Here is a 16,488-nt window from a genome sequence, read left to right as displayed (position 1 = left end):
CCCACAGGGCCACTTGCTGCTCACCATGTGCGGAAGGCGGATGTTGGCGAGGCTTCGGATGAGGGCTCGGCTCAGGCCCGACAGCTCCAGAAACAGGGCCTCATTCTGCTCCTCAATGAGCCTGTTCTCCTCCTCGATGGTCTTCAGGCTCTTCTCCATGGACAAGATCTGCGCAAACAGAGAAGGCAGCTGCCTCCTGGCACGCCCTGCTGGGAGCACGCCAGCCACGCCGCTGGCCACACCTCACGTCTCTGTGAGAGGGTGTGGAGGCAGGGACCCTGCCCCCCTGGGGGTCCTGCTGCAAGTGAGGGGCTGGCCTGGGCCCTGAGTGGAGGAGGCGATGCAGAGACTGAGCCAGGGGCTGCAGGGCCACAGCCTTCTGTGCCTCATGGGTCCTATGGGGTGGAGAGGAGCACAGACCGAGGTGCCGCTTGGCTGTGCCACCAGTCCGGCCGTCCTCCCTACTCCTCTTCTGTGATGGGAACACACCCACCCCAGGGTGACCACCGGCCTGCGGGGTTTCCCGCACCAGAAAGACCAAAACATTGTGGAGGCAAGTGGAGCAGGTCTGCCTCTCTCTCTGCAGCTTGCAGCTGGACAGGCCTGACCGACGGCTTCCCCAGCTCCCTGGGGGCATCCTAGGGTTTCCAGCACAAACCCTGTTCCTCTGGACCCAGCAGAATGCCAGGAGAGAGTCCCAGGCAGAAGCCCAGGAGCTCCTCCTCCCAGGGGCTCTGAGGGCTCCACACCAGAATAGCAGAGGACATGTGGGCAGGGCTGGCTGGCTTGGGATCCACATAACCCTGTGCAGAGGCTCACAGTGGGGAAGGCAGCTGGGAAGGCTGCCCAGGGCCTGGCCTGGAGAAGACACGCTTGGGAGGCAGCCCCTGCCCAACCGCCTCTTGAGGGAACCTGAAGGCAGAGGCAGGCACACAATGTGTGTGGTACACGGAGCCGTCCCTTAGGTGCGGGTGGTGAGCGCCTGCGAGGGGGCTGCAGCTCTGTGACCTGTGGCTGGGCGCATCCCTCCTTCATCGCTGACTGACCAGCCTTTGGCTTTAAAAGGATTGAGTAGGGTTGGGGAGCTACGCTGTCTTTGTATGAACCCTTCTGCAGAGCACTCAACTCCAGACCCCTCCGTCCTTCCGAAAGGACGCTGAATAGTGAGTAGTCTGTCTATGAACGAGGTAGGCATTGGCAAACCAAGAGAAATCAGAGGTGCTTCCCAAGGCTATTGGCTCTGGGAGGGCCCTTGGACTTTGAGAAGGAAAGAAGCAGGGAGGGACGGGGGTGACAGCCGCCCGTGAGGTGTCTCGGTGCCCAGAGACAGTCCCTGTACACCTTCTCTGCCTCCATTGCCCAGAAACCCCGGGGAAGATGCAGCATGGCGGGATGAAACCCATCCCGACCTTTCCAGGCTGATGCTGCTTTTCTGCCAGTGTATGACCAATAGGAGGTTAGCGTGCAAGCCTGCCGATGGGGAAGGAGCAGCACGCGGGGCCCAGTGCCTCACACCTCCCACTCTCCCCTCTGCCCTCTGACCCTGCGGCGCCAGGTCAGCTCTTTATCCCTCTGTCTTTCCAGCCATAGGGGACACAGCTACGTGTGGCCGCTCCAGCCCCCACTCAGCAGCCAAGGGAGGGACATGGTCTTCTTTTTAAAATAAGACCTTTACTGTTTTTTTACTCATTGCAAATATTCATTTTGGGGAAATGAGTGAGACATGACACACACACTTAGGGCAGTTTGTCACCCCATCACTTGGCAGCAGTGCTCTTTCTGGCTGGGACGCCTGAACTCACTGTGTTCATCTCACAACCACTGAACTGGGCAGGTCCTGGTATTGTCTCTCGCCCTCCTGTGAGGGCGTCCGGGAGCAGACTGGTGACCAGTCCTCCAGTGTGTAGCAGTGCCAGGTGGAACCCAGCTCCAGCCAGGCTCTCGGAACCCACAACCTGGTTCTGCTTCTACTGACAGGACCAGTAGCCCTGGAGGGACCACAGCACCAGACCCCCAGGACTCCTGACACTACTGGGCAGGGCGCGGGCTTGGCACCCCCCCACCCCACCCTGGGAAGAGGAAGCCGGGCACAGGAGGGACTTCCTTGGGGTGGGGAGGGGAAGGTGGCAGCACTGACCTGGGACTGCAGCTGCACCATGGCTGCCTCCATCTCCGAGTTGGACTCGTTCAGGTCACGGATCTCCTGGTTCAGCTGCTTGATCTCCTCATCGGTCTCCAGCACTGCCCGAGAGAGACCGGGTCGTGGCTTGGCCAAGCCCCAGCCCGCAAGTGGGTGCAGTGGAGGCCTGCCCTCCAGATGCAACTAGGGACCCCGTCCAAGCAGAGACACCCAGCTGGTGTCCCACATTCCATGATGGGAAAGTCGGCCTTGGGGACTACTGGCCATGTGTCAGCTGTTTGCCTCCTGGCCCTGGGTCTTACGTGGGAGAAGACACACTTCTTTGGCAGATATTAATTGCTAAGATAAAAATGGAAGTTTTTCCAGATGAGGCTGAATTTCCTCAGCTTCCCTCTTCATTGAGCCTAAGCGGGTTTGCAAATCCATACATCTTGAGAACACGGTTTCCAGTGCTGCTGGCAGGGCTCTCTGGTGCCAACACTCACCAACACCCAGGTCAGAGCAGTCACGGCCACTCTCGGGCACAAGGCAACCAGAAGCTCTGAGCCCAGGTCAGAAGAGCCACTGGCTCAGCTCGAGGACTCAGCCTTCACCAAGACTCTTTCCACGTGGGGCTTAGCCACCTACCCCCGCCCACTGGTACTGCTCACTCAATCAGGTTGCAAAGATCACAGGCAAGATGGCAGCCTTACCATCACTTGTCTTGAATTTTGGGCTGAGAACCTCGTCCCCTGAGAGTTTTCCCTTTTTTCCAGCAAAGGTCGCTCTAGGGCAGCCAGACAAGCTGGAAGCAAAGGTCACACATCAAAAGCCAGCTCGAGGTCATGCACCAGAGGCCATCTGAGGTCACATGTAACAGTGAGAACTAGGTTTAGCTGGCAGCCAGGTAGGGTCCTGTTTGGAACTGTGCCCCTCTCTCCCCAGCTCCAGCCCTCCATCCTCCTCACCCCTCCATAAGCCCAGACCATTCTCAGCTCAGGCCACTGCTCTTAGACGTCACTTCGATGGCTCATCCCCCAGACGGTGCCTCGCCTCCTCTGAAAGGACCTCCTCACCCACTCCCTGCCACTACATTCCCCGGTGCAACCATCCTTCACCAAACTTGTATTAAGTGTATCTGTTGTTTGCAGTCTGGCTCCCCTGCCGCTCCGCCCAAATCAACTCCAGGAGGGCTGGTGGCCAGTCTTGTTCTCCAGAGACTACCTCCAGAGACTGGTCTTTGATGAACTATCTGTATTGGTTTATGGAATGAATGAGCTAATTAATCGTGTAGATGGAGAAACAACAGCAAAAAAATAAAATAGAAAAATGAGGCTCCTGATGGGACCAGGTGGTGACTCCGTTCACCCTGGCTTCCTGGCACAGAGAGGAAGAGGACCGGGGCGGTGTCAGGGGCAGGCCCACTGCCTGGGCAGGAGGGGGCCCTTGTAAAGCAGGCAGAGGCCTAGGCCCAAACTTCAAAGAGGAGGTTCCAGCGGGAGGGGCAGGGCGTGAGCTGTGACAATGCTTTTCAGGAGGCAGCCTGCTGGCCTCGCTCTTGCCAGAGGGATGTAGAAGGGGTCTGAGGACAGGAGACACCTGCACTGGCAAGTCCCATAGCCTTCAGGTGGTCCCACAGACTCTCTATGGCTTCCTCCAGTTGGCTACCAACTGGGTCTTCCTTTTCCCTCGAGAAACTACGGTTCACACCTGACCTCAGTTTCCCTCCCTGGGAGCCCTGCCCCAGCCCAAAGTTGGGGTCCCTCGTGGATGGCGGAGAGGGTAGTTACCTCCGGTGGGTGAGGAAGCTCCCATTGGCGTGGCCAGAGCCATCGCAGCCTGGAGTGGGGCATGTGGGCCCCTCATTCTTCAGAGACTTCCAGGAGAAGGACGAGCCATTGAGGGAGCCCTCTTTCTGCCTCCGGGCAGCCAGGGGGCAGCCCGACGCACTCCTGTGAGAGGCGTATTTGCCGCTGATGTGGCCAAGCCCCACACAGCCTGGAACTGGGCACCTGGGCACAAGAGTTCAGAGGTGAGCACAAGGTGCCGGAGGTGGGAGGAGAAGCCCAGAGACCCTCCCAAGCCAGACCCTGAGACACTCCGGGAGCTCCTGGCTAATCTCCTAGTGTTGGAGGAGAACCTGGGCCTTCCCGACCAGAGGTGAGGGCAGCAGGGATCGTGGTTCCCCTCTAGTCTTGGCTTCGTGTCCACTGCACAGCAAGAAGGCCAGCAGCCACCCTCTCTCCCCACCCCCTGCAACGGTGACCCCTGGGGCCTGGGGCTGGCTCTTGGTGGCCTCTAGGTCCACACCTAGACCTTGCTGCCAGCATCGCTTCTGTATTACCCCAGAGGCCACTTGCTGGGAGCTTGCACTGAGCACGGGGCCTAGGGGACCTGGGGGTCACAGGCAGCTTGGGGACAGCAGGGTCCCCATCACCCCACAGCATCCCAGAGTGAGGCTGGCCGTGGCATGATGCCCATGATGTCCCAACTTGACTGCATCTGGAACGTGTATCCTGGCTGGAAGGTCGGTTGTCCACAGAGCTCCGACTGCCCCTGGCAACTCCTGTCCAAGGCCCCTGGAGCAGCATTTCCTCTGTTCGGGTTGCTCGAGGAAAGGAAGTAAATCCTTTGCAGAGGCAACAAGCGCCCCAGGAGCAGGTGAGGTGATGTGAGCCCCTCGTGCCGCCGCTGGAATCCATGCAGTCAGAGAACAGGACGAGGAGAGGGCTCTGGGGGTCTATCCTCACAGCCAGAGGATGAGCCCCTCCACCTGCTGGTTCCGTCTCCTTCTTCCAATAAACCAGGCTGCTTGTCACCCACTTTCCACATGCCACAGACCCAGCAAACTCACAGGACCCGTTTACAGAGAGGTCCCTGGGGTACAGAGAAGTCAGAGGCAGGAAGCCCTCAGAAGGGCAGCAGAGTTGGGGAACAGGCCATGTGGCCTGGGGGCCCCTGCACTCTGGCCTCATCTCAGAGGTGGCCGCTGCGGACACATTTCCAGGCTCCTCTGCCAGGACTGTCCTCGTGGGCCCCTGGGCACTCATCCCATCCAGGTGGGCCCCAGATGTCAGGGTGTCCACTGAGCCAGCCCCCGGTCACCTTAGACGCCAGTCCAGAGCAGTGTCACTGCTGAGGCCCTGCAGTGGCTGTGGGGAGGGTCCATTCTGTGTCCATTCCCCCAAACCTGGACAATTCCCAACTGTGGGGTCTCAGGGAAACCCTGGGACTGGCACTCTGAGGTGCCTGTGAGGCCTGACATCACAAGATCAAAAGGCCAAATTGAGAGGCAGCATCTCATTTACAACGCAGGTGAATCTAAATTCTTTCTTCCCACTTTCTTCAGTTTCTTTGCAAAGCCCTGGCCCTCCACCTCAGGAGGGGCTGCTTCTGTCTCCCGGGAACTGCATCCACGATGTTTCAGGTGTGTGGGCAGGAACGGCCTCTCTCTCTTTTACTCCACTTGGACCCCAGGTAGGTCCAAGTCTTCAGAGCTGTCAGGTGGCCTCACGTTAAGACGTGTGTGGGGACCCAAGTCGGGCGGCTACTACGCTCCCAGGTGAACCCAGGGCCCCAGGTCAGAGGCATATCTCTGCGCGGTCAGGTGTCAGCATGGCCAGGGACAGCTGGGGGCCTCCCACAGACAATGCACATTAAGCTCTGGAACCTCCATTGACTCTCATGGTCAGTTATTTGGTGGTGGCCAAAAGGATTTACCACAAAATGCTGACCTGGCTCAATCTTAAATGGTGCAGACACAAGACGGCGTAAAAGGGAGCTCTTCCTCCACCAACCCCTCCAAAATCACAGCTCGTGCATGCTAACGACATCCTGTCCGCAGCAGGACCTGAAGCACCTATTAAAGTGTCTGCTGTGGTCTGCACTTGTTTAAAGACAGTAGTCAATTATAAACACAGATTAGGTTTATGGCTGTAGGAAGCCCCATAAAATGGAGGCAGCAATTGGGCAGCCTCCTCTCCTGGCCATGGAGCCACTGGAAACTTCACCCATCCTGTAAATGCTGAACTGCTTCTGACAGTCACATTCTCCACTTGGCTGCAGAAATCTTGCTTTTTTAAAGGCAAAGTTGACAGCACATTAGGAAGAGGAAAATCATTTTTCCCAGTTAACTTGAAAAATGCTGATCTTGATTTGAACCATTTGCAAATGCAGCACAATTCACTTCCAATCCCTTTCAGCAGGATCCTTGCTAAATCCGTAACAGCACTGCATTCGTGTGATCACAGGCAAATTCCTGGATCCTCAGAAGGAAAAATACTCCTTTACCGCCCTCCCATTTAGTGGGCAGCATTCGCAGTACCAGCAACCATGTGTTTTGCATTTCTGATTCAGTACTTGTTACAGTTTTATTGTATAAATTAAATAAACAAGCCGCAGCCTTATTACACCAAGCAGCTGGTGGGCCGTCCCCTCTGAAGGTCAGTGAGGCCCCTCCTCTGTGGCTGAACAGATGCTCTGGGGCAGCTGGGGTGAGGTCCAAAGAGGAGCAACCGAATCTTGGGCCAGATGTGGGGTGAGCATCCAGGTGTTTGTGGCCCGCAGGTAACTCAGGGCAGATCTGCTTCCTGTGGACCTGCGGGCCCTGACCCAGCCAAGCCAGCCCCGAGGCCTTGGGGCCCCCAGGGCCAGCGCCACCCCTGCCACTCCTCAGCTGCCGGAGGACCCACTGCCTGCTCTGCCCACGTCAGCTCTGAGAGTCCTGGGCAAACCGGATGGTGGGTCACCCCGTTCGCACCTGTGGCATGGCCTTGCCCACACCTGCAGGTGGGGAGTTCGGGGGCAAGTTCCCCTCTGGAAAGACCAGCTTGCAACACATCAGCTCCCTTCAAAGATGAGGCAGCATGCAGACACACAGACAGTTCAAAGACTCACCGCTTTCTGACCTCCTCTCCTCCTTGACTCCTGCACTGACCTTTCCCACCGGACATGCAGATTGCAAAGCTCCTGCGTGACCTGGGGGGCCACCCACACCCTGAGGCCTACACCAGGTACCCTAGGTGCCCAGGCAGCAGGGTGCTTTGCCTCTCCCAGCCCTGTCAAACAGCCCAGACCTGGGAAGCCCAGACAGGAGCCAGTGCATGTGTGTGCCCTCATAGGAGTCCACGTGCATAGCACGAGCACGTCTGTGCCCCAAAATGGGCACTGTCACTGATCAGCTATATTACTGCAAAGGGAATCCAGAAGGGGCTTTTAAAATTACAAATGCAGGAAAACCCCAACTCTGCACCACCATGAAGTGGCCGGCAGGACCTAGACTCACTTCATTAGCTCAGGGTCCTCCTTGTCGTCCTTTGCAGGCGTCGCCTTGGCTCCACTCTTCTTGGCACGGGGGCAGCCTGACAGGCTGGTTTTGAAAGAGGAAAAAAATGCCACAGTTGTCCCAGAACAGCAGTATCTCACACCAGCCCCACAATCTCTGGGGAGACTTCCGCTGGGGAGCACCCTGCCCGGCAGCAGGGCCACCGCAGGAGGCAGCAGGGCCACCGCAGGAGGCATCACCACGAGCCCCAGATCTGGCTGTAAGGCCAGCTGTCCAGGCTCTGGGAGCATCAGCAATTCAGATTAAAGACATGAAATGGGTTCTTGATGCAGCAACATTAGTGTCTCACTTGGAGTCCTGCACTTTGAGGAAGAGACCACCCCCGCCCGCACCAGTCTGGCATCCAGGGCGTGGCAGGCTCACCTCCGGTGCGAAGCGTAGTTCCCCGTTATGTGGCCAGAGCCATCGCAGCCGGGCGTGGGGCACCTGCGGAGGACAGTGGAGCTGGGACAAGAGCCAGTGAAGTCACGGCCACAGAAGACAACTCTGCACTCAGCCCCACATGGGCCCACCCACCAGCCAGCACTAAGGTCTCACAAAAGGTCATGTACACCCTGCCGGCCTGCTGCCATGACCTCCAGGCCGCAAGACTTGGCCACCCAGTCTCCCCAAGGGGCCCGGGAGGGCAGAGACGGAAGCACGTCTCCAGTGCAGGGCGACGGGCCCCTGCAGAGGGCCAGGCTGGACTGGAAGGCTCAGAAATTGTATGGGCCTTCACACGGCCACTCAGGATGGGCCGCCTAGCACCTAAGACGTCCTTCCTCAATGCTGCTGGAGAAAGAGGACCCATTCTCAGGGAGGTTTGTGGCTGAATCCACCGAACCCCTGAGACGTGCCATCCACAGCACTGGCCACACCAGGTGTGATTCCCACTTAGTGAGTGCAGAGATCGCTCAGACAGGAGCTTTGGAGGGGTCGCTGGCACTGGCCGAGGGCAGGGAGGGGGACGCAAAACACGAAAGCCCAGCTTTGTACACCCAAGGTGTTTGATGAACAAATCACTGTAGAAGGTAAAAACTTCATTTTAATACACCAGCACGGCTTTCCTTAACTTATTTTTCCCTGAATGTCCACTGAGGGAAAATGTGTAAGTCCCTCTCTGGAAGGCCAGACGCACAGCGGGGGCGGGGAACAGTGCTGCTCCAGGAAGGTGGGCCCATCCCATACTCCTCCTGCAGCCTGATGTGATGTTTTTTCCCCAAGAGTCACGTCCAAGAAAGAATGGTGCTCATATGGCTAGAGAAGCAGGTGTCCACACTGGGCGCTGGCAATATTGGCCACTCTTACGGTCCCAGGGACCCATGGGGCCAGGTTCAGGAGCCCTCCCACCACCTGTTCTGAATGAGTCGTCCGGGCAAGAGAAGGATTCATGTCGAGGGGACAGCACACGGCTTGGCGCTCACCAGGCCCTGCCTCAGCCCCGCCCCTGTCCCGTGGGGGGCTGTCCCCCAGCCCGTGCAGAGGTCCCCGCTCGCTCCCTTGCAGGGCATGTGGCTGCACTCCAAATCCCCGCGACGGGGACTTGATTAAAACACAGAAAACACATCATCTGAGATTGTCACTGCACCCAGGTGGGGAGGGGGCACCAAAAAAGACTCATTTGCAAGGCCTGGCACAGGCGTCTCTGCCCCTCTGTGGACAAGTCATCTTCACTCAACGCTGCCCCAAGGCTGATGAGGGTGCGACGCCCCTGGACTGGGCGGTAGAAAGAGTGGCGGTACACCAGGACAGGCTGGAGCCAGGCCGTGTCCGCACTTGCGGAAAGACCCCTGGGGGAGAGAAGAGCTTTGGAGGGAGTTGGGGAATGATGTGTTTTCACACAAGGAAGACTCTGTTGCTTACTGCGAATCAAGATTTGGGTTACAGTTCTTCACAGGCCCTTTGTCCTACAAGGGTGCCAACCCTCCCAGTTGGCCACATTTCTGGACCCAGACTAAGTCCTCATTTTCCTTTTGGCAGCCCTGACCGTCAGCTTTGTGGGAATAAAGGGCTACTAAGTGCATGTGGTTGCGTCCAGGCCTCTAAAACCAACCAGCCCTCAAACTGGAAAGTCATGAAAACTGATCCATTAGACAAGCAAGTAGAACTAGAAAAGAAAACAGGAGAAAGGACATGAGATGGTAAAAGAAGGGAGGAAGGAAGGAGAGAAGAGGAGGCTGGGGGAGGTCTCACTGGACCCCTGCAGCTGGGCACAGAGGATGATGGGTACACCTGGGAGGCTGCCAGGGGAGCTGAGCCCCAGCATATGCTTGTGTCAAAACCGTTAATTCCCGGAAAGATGCTTCGAGTCGTGAGTCCTGCCCAGCCTTGTCTGCGGGAACGGAAGGCCTCCTTGGTAAAATGGGCCATGACACGCTTCTCTGACTGCTCGGACCAGGCAGCCCTCCCCAGAGCCACGAAGACGAGGCTGGCAATCCCGGGACTCACTGAGAGACCTGGCGCTTCCTGCCCTGTTTCTCGGTCAGCTTGGGTCCCCGGGAGCCTCAGCAGCAATGGCTCCTCGTCTCAGAGGCGCCAGAGCCCCGGCCCCTCTCTGGCCCTTGAACAGAGTGCGCCAGAGAAAGCGGCCTGGATTCAGGGCCCCAGGGAGGGAGGAAAACCTGGGAGAGGGGTGGGACCTCCCTCCACAGCCTCCGTCCAGCCTGGGAGCCCAGGACCAGTGCTGCATGGCTCAGGGTCACACCAGCTGTGATGTCACAGCTCAGCTGAGGGCACCAAAACCAAAGGCAATCTCAGCCCCCAACTCCAGCCCCAGGAGGACCCTGAGAGCTCGGAGGCCTTCAGGTGCTTGCACCTCATCTGGGCAGGACAGTCGAGCAGGACAGCCGGTGCCGCAGGGCTGCCCTGCCCGTGTGTTAGGTGTGGGAGGAGCAGAAGCAGAGAGTGGAGCTCAGGAAAAAGAGCGGGTGAGCATGGGGGAGAGGCGTGTCTGGGAAGGCACCAGGGGCCACGACAGAAGGAGATGAAGGGGCTGCAGGAGAAGGCAAGAGTTTTCTCTGCCACCATCGGCACCCGTCCACTGAGCAATAGCTGCACAGCCTGCAGCCCTCGGAGCCTTGGGGAGACTTGCAAGCCAAGGTCAAGTCTCGGCTTCTCTCACACCTCAAGGGCAGCGAGGAAAGCAGGCCCAGACAGCCCCGTCGGGGTCCTCAGGAGAAGGAGAGGACAGGCTGGGCTACCAGGAGCCAGAGGCAAGTCCTACCCCACCTCGGCCCTCAGAGAGGCTGGCAGGGCCAAGGGCAGCAGGCGAGCCTCCCAAGGGAGCAGGCAGAAGCAGAACTCAGAGCAGGGGCACAGGCAGCAGTGGCGGAAGCCCCAGCCAAGTAGAATCAGCCCCTCCACGGCCCTGCCTCTCTGCCCCCTGGCCCCGTGCCTCTGGCTGGGGCCACCTGGTGCTGGAGCCCTGGAGAAGGCTGATTTTGGCTGGCACCTCATGCAAGGAGAGAGCAGAGCAAGGAAGCCGCCCAAGAGGTGGGAGGCCAGGAGGGCAGACATACTTGAGGTCAGCAGAATGGGCAGCCATGAGGTTTCTGAGGCTCTTGTCAGCAAGAGGGCAACCAGAGAGGCTGAAAGAGAAGAGATGGGATATGGGGTGAGCAAAGAGGGGGAGCAGAGGTGGAGAGGAGGAAGACCCACCACGCAGCACCCAGGCCAGGCCAGACCTAAGCGGGGCACGAACCTGCGGTGGGAGGCATAGTTCCCGGTGATGTGGCCACTGCCGTCACAGCCGGGGGTGGGACAGCTGGACAAAGGAAAGAGACCGTCAAGACAGAAAGCAAGGCACACCAGCCAGGCCTGCCCCCGGCTGAGCCCATGCGGGGAGGGGGCTGGCCCTGCTCCTGGCTCACCTCAGAGGACAGCCCTGACCTCTCCAACTGCAAATTTCTCCCGCACAACTTAACTCAGAAGGAAAAGGGAACCAAATTCATGCTCAGCTTGAAGTCAGGGTGCCTCTGAAGCGCACGTGCTGCACAGGCACACGTGTGCAGGGAGCCCCTTCCTGAGGTGGCAAGGCCTGCCCTGAGAACAAGGCCCCAGACCTGAGACTGAATCGGCCATTCTGGGGAGGCCAGCTACGGGGCCGGAGGAATCTGGTGAGGTTCAGGGTGAGAACCCCAGGATCAAAGTCTGAGCGTAGGTGAGGGCTGGATCACCTGAGGTGCGGGTGCCAGATGTGGCCTCTCTCAGTCCCCTGGGAGAGGCCGTTCTCAGTGGGGACTGACCAGAGGCTACGGGATGGCGGACACTACCAGCCACCTCCCCACTCTCCGGGGACATCTGGTTAAACCCAGGGCACTCAGTCCTAAGGCAGAGCACACCTCGGGCCTGGGCTCTGCGGGTCGGAACGGGGTCTCGTCCTCATTGTCCAGCACCCTAAAGGAGCGTGCTAGAGCCCAGCATGGGGCAGAGCTGACAGGAAACCCTTCACCCATTCTGGCTCAGGACAGTCCCAGTGGAGGATGCCCAGCCTCTGCCCTCCAAGGTGGTCAGGCCAGGAGGAAGGGCAGAGCTGGGCCGGGAGGGGGAGGGCCCGGTCATTCCGGCTCCCACCGGGACGCTCTCCTGTCCAGGCCATGGAGGTTCCCCACGGAGTCCTGTCAGCCAAGGTGGGGACTTACGTGAGCAGCTCCTTCTTTATGTCCTTGGAGAGAAACTTCAGCTTAAAGTTGGTCAGGGTGACCTCCCCAGGGTACTTCCGCTCCTCAAAAGTCTCTTCCGACACTTCCTGGTCATCTGCTTCAGAAGAAGCAAAAGAATGGGCTGCTGGCTCTGACTGCAAAAAACCAGCAGGGAGACGTTTTAACCAGCTGGCGGGGCCGGGCGCCCGGCCCGGGGCGGAGGGAGAGGGACCCTTCAGAACAGCGTCCACAGAGCATTTTCTGGAGGCTCCCATCCTCTGGACAAGGAGGGGAAGAATTACCCACCCCCAGACACAGGAAGCAGTGCCCTGAGCAGCCGGAGTACCCCCACCTCAGCCGCGGCTCCTGAGCGGCCTCAGGAACCAGGAGGCCTGGGTGCTGCCCGGGCGGCTGCCCCTGATCCACGGGCATGAGGTCACCTCCAACTGACCGCCCTGGGCCACCTTCTAAACACAAATGTGTACACAGAGTTCAGCCCCTCCAGGGCCCGGGAGGCCCTCAGTAGACAGGGGGCCCAAGTACGGGGTTTCCTGAAATGCAACGATGAGGGGTTGGCGCAAGGCACAAAGTATGATCAAACTAATCACAGTGACCTTGGGGCCACCTGGCCCTTTGGCCCCCACCCAGCATGATGACCTGACTGCATCAGGCACTTAATAAGCACTTTGACCTCAAATGTGGGATCTGGAGGTGTTCAATCGCCATCCAAGGGCAGGTGCTCTGGACACAGAGGGATCAAGGATAGTCCCTCCGTCCAGGGGCAAGGATGGGGAGTCCTCAGAGGTGGGGAGGTCAGCGCCAGCCCTGCAGGTCAGCCTGTAACAGGCAGCCAGCCCCCTGTGGCGGCTCACGGTTCAAACCCAAGTGCTGGTGCTCGCTGTGTCTAGGCAAGCCGTCCAACCTCCCTCACTTTCAAACTTGAGGTAACAGCAGCCCCTCCCAGGACATCAGGGGATGGGGTGAGGGGAGGCCCTGAAGCACCATGAGGGTCTCAATAAACCAGAGCATCTTGCTGATATTGTACCGTGACTGTCACTGAACGTGGCCCAGGGAAAGGGACTCCTTCGCCTGAGCGAGACGGAGGACACTCCTCAACTTAAGCTGAGTCTTCAGGATAAATGGGGGGGGGAGGGGCACGTCCCAGAGGCCCGTGGACTCAGGGTCCTAGGGTGTTTGGGGAGCAGTGAGGGGGGCTGCTGCCAGAGTCAGGTGAGAGGTGAGGCAAAAGAGCCAGGGCAGCAGCTTTGCCCGGGATGGGTCAGGGAGCCTCGAGCAGGGCTAGGAGAGTCTGAGTCAAGAGTCCAGGGTCGTGGCAGAGGCAATGGGAAGGCCTGATCCAGGAGGCATTTCTGGGTGTGATCCAACAGGACGTGAGCACCTGTACCCAGGAGAAGGAGCTGGAGGAGAGGACGGGTCTGGGGATGGGCTGGGGCTTCCTGCTGGAAAGCAGAATGTCGACCATGGGACAGAGGGGTGGGCTTCCATGGCCGGGGACCACCCCACAGATAGTCGTGACAGTCCTGGGAGGGGACAAGGATGCTCAGAGGGCCTGTGAATGGACAAGGGTGGGGGGCCAGGGGGCGGATACAAAGTGCCAAGAGAGACCAGCCTGCGCTGGGAGTCAAGGAAAGGGACAGGGAAAGGGATGTAGCCAATGGAGGGGCCGAGGAGGGGTAAGGTCACAGGGCAGGAATGGAACAAGGATAAGAGCAGATCTGGGGACCCTGCCCTGGTGGCCCTGAACAGGAGAGTCCCACCAGGCCCCAGACCGGACTCCTACCAACCAGGGAGATAGCGTCCTGCCAGCCCCAGGAGACACCTGCGGCCGGCTGCCCTCCGCTGCGGGCTCACTCTGACAGGTGCCCCTCTTCTGAGGCTGCAGCCATGTGACTGAGCCATGACCTCACCCGGGGCCCAGTCTGCCCTCTGTAAAGTGGGGGTGAATGCGAAGCCAGTAGACAGAGGTAACCTGGCTGACCCAGACAGAACTGTGGAGGTGCCAAGTTCTCAGGGAGGAATCCTCACACCGCCCACCTCCTCCTTCACAGGGACCTGCCCCGCCCCGCCCCCCTGGGCCACAGGGTCCTGCCTTCCTCCACAGGGACCTGCCACCCCTCCTGGGGGTGTGGGCTGGCAGGGTGCGGCAGGTGGGTAGGGCACCCACAGACCTGCCCAAACTGTGTGGAAGCTGCCTGGAGCCGTGCGGTCCTCAGAGCTGGCCTGTCTTGTTCAGGAGGCTCCCCTCCCCGGGGGGAAAGCCCTCAACAGCCCGCATCCACAGCGGGTGGAGGGACTGGGAAGGAAGGGCCCACTGCCCCCAGGCTCCAGGGCCTGGCCTGTTGCTCTCCACTACGTAGTTGCCCTCTTGGGACTCAGGCTGCTGGCCACCCAGGGGCTCCTGAGGCCAGGAGTTTCCTCCTGCATCTGTCCAAGGAGCCAGGTGGCCTGGAGTATCCTGAGGACGGTGTGAAGGGGCTGCTGCCAGAGTACGGTGTATTCCTGATCTGGACGGCAAGCTGCAGGCAGGCCCACAAAACCAAGGAATTCAGAACCATTCCCAAACCCTCCCTCATGGGATTTGAGTAAAAGCCCTTCTGCTCTGCGTGCCCCCAGAGAGCCTGTGCTGGTGCTGACCACCAAGTCTGCAGAGGTGAGAAGACCACCTCTCTCGGAGGGGGCAAGGCCCAGCGGTGAAAACCGCCCCAGGAGGGTGGCGTGAGTCCTGGCTGCTCAGGGCTGCAGGGACAGGACCTGGGGAGACTCTGCCTGGAGGAGCGACCACATTTACACCAGCCCTCAGGCCAGCAGGCCAACCTGCATCACCCGCTCATCTGCTAGCTTGGACCCCAGCACCCACCTCCTCAGGCTCCTCCTCTCGCTGGCGGCTGGGCTTCGTGTAGTCCAGAGGCCGGTCCCACTCGTCCTGGCGGGAGGCGTGGCTGGATGGGGGGGAGGTGATGGAGCTGCTGGGGGCGCTGGTGCTGCTCTGGCGCTGGGAGGCCTCTGGTGACTTCACGCCGGGGCTGCCACCACCGCCAGGGAAGGCGTTTTCCCGCTTGCGGTGCTTGTGCATGCTCAAGTCCAGGGTTCCGTTCTCATCCACCTCGATGTCCACAGCCTGCGTTGAAAGGCGAGATCTGTGGCAGAGCCCACCCTCCCATGCTGAATACCACTCCTTGGCTTTCAGAAGCCAGAACAGTGTCTCCCTCCAAAGGAAGCAGAACCAAACAAGAACAGAAGAGTCTCTGAGAAGAGAGAGGCCTGAAACTCGCACAGACTAGACTCGACTCACTCCCTCGAGTTTCCCAATGCTATAACCAGACCCTGGAGAAGAGAAGGCCATTCGTGTGGTCACAAGAAGGTGTGCAGGACCCTCAGACTCGGGGGACAGTTGAGAACACACGAGTGTACAGCCGCTTGGCACCCCCAGCACACAGAGCACACAGAGCTCGGGGGGTGCCCATCCAACGTCTCTGGTCAGTGTCTTTGGTCAGCGGGGCGACGCCAGGAGGGAGACGAGGAAGAGGAATACCAGACACCGGGCATGCTGAGCACTCTTCACACTGCTGGCGTGGGGTCCTGACTGCAAATCCCACCCTTCCTCTGCCTGAGAAGGGCTCCTCGCAGGGGTCGCACCAACCTTGCTGGGCAGGTCCTGCGGCTTTGTGCTGAGGTTCTCAGGCATTTCCCAGCAGCGCGTGGAGAGGTTCAGGATGGCGGTGGCAGCCATGTGGGCAGCCTCTGCGTCGTGCGTGTAGTCGAAGCCTGCAGAAGAGGATGAGGCGCAGGGGCTGTGCCTGGGGGAAGGGGCCTTTGGGAAAGACTTGGCTGCAAAAAGGGAACAACACCAGGCTGACAAATGACTTGAATAGGAGGCAGCCATGCAGACACGTGGGGGCCTGGGGGGCTAGAAGCACACAGAGCACAGCCTCATGAAGGGGTGCCCACACGCCCCTCAACCCCCTGCTCTCATCAGGCATGGAGAAGGCCATTTCTGGCTTGACCAACATTTGGGAAGAAAGGGCAAAACCCTCCAAAGACTTCCTAGCGCCCCTGATAGTTCATGGAAAGCAAGTTATCTACCAGTGAGTGCTTACTGAGAGACTGCAGGAGTGTGCAGACAGGATGAGTACTTGGAATGCCACTCAAGGAGGAAAGTTTTGTCACAGTATCTCAGACGGATGACTCTGGTGTCCCCCCCAGCAGTCACAGCTTTAATAAGGAGCATTATTGTTCAAGTAACCATGACAAAAGAAGGCATAATATGTTCTCTTTTCTAGTAATTGTGCTGCAGAGATCAGATCACTCTCAGGTCTGACTTCTTGCTCCAGTGTAAGTGGGCAACTTGGTGAAGGCATGAAGCCCCCAGTCCTAACAGGTTGATG

The 16,488-nt window shown here is 59.1% G+C and overlaps 1 protein-coding gene across 1 annotated transcript in view; it reads right to left on the bottom strand.

Moving 5' to 3' along the window:
• MYT1 (myelin transcription factor 1) overlaps nt 1-16,488 on the bottom strand; it is a 57,717-nt gene that overhangs the window by 444 nt on the left and 40,785 nt on the right. The window contains exons 12-22 of the mRNA XM_031687590.2: nt 15,744-15,868; nt 14,961-15,221; nt 12,083-12,237; nt 11,143-11,205; nt 10,961-11,029; nt 7,827-7,889; nt 7,404-7,487; nt 3,910-4,131; nt 2,833-2,924; nt 2,138-2,241; nt 25-168 (exon numbers count right to left, since the gene is read on the bottom strand). Of these exons, the coding sequence (XP_031543450.1) occupies nt 25-168; nt 2,138-2,241; nt 2,833-2,924; nt 3,910-4,131; nt 7,404-7,487; nt 7,827-7,889; nt 10,961-11,029; nt 11,143-11,205; nt 12,083-12,237; nt 14,961-15,221; nt 15,744-15,868 (1,382 nt within the window). The remainder of the gene's footprint in view (nt 1-24; nt 169-2,137; nt 2,242-2,832; nt 2,925-3,909; nt 4,132-7,403; nt 7,488-7,826; nt 7,890-10,960; nt 11,030-11,142; nt 11,206-12,082; nt 12,238-14,960; nt 15,222-15,743; nt 15,869-16,488) is intronic.

The sequence above is a fragment of the Vicugna pacos genome, chromosome 19 (genome assembly GCF_048564905.1).
Source record: "Vicugna pacos chromosome 19, VicPac4, whole genome shotgun sequence".
Lineage (NCBI taxonomy): Eukaryota > Metazoa > Chordata > Mammalia > Artiodactyla > Camelidae > Vicugna > Vicugna pacos.
This window is presented reverse-complemented; position numbering and strand designations above follow the sequence as displayed.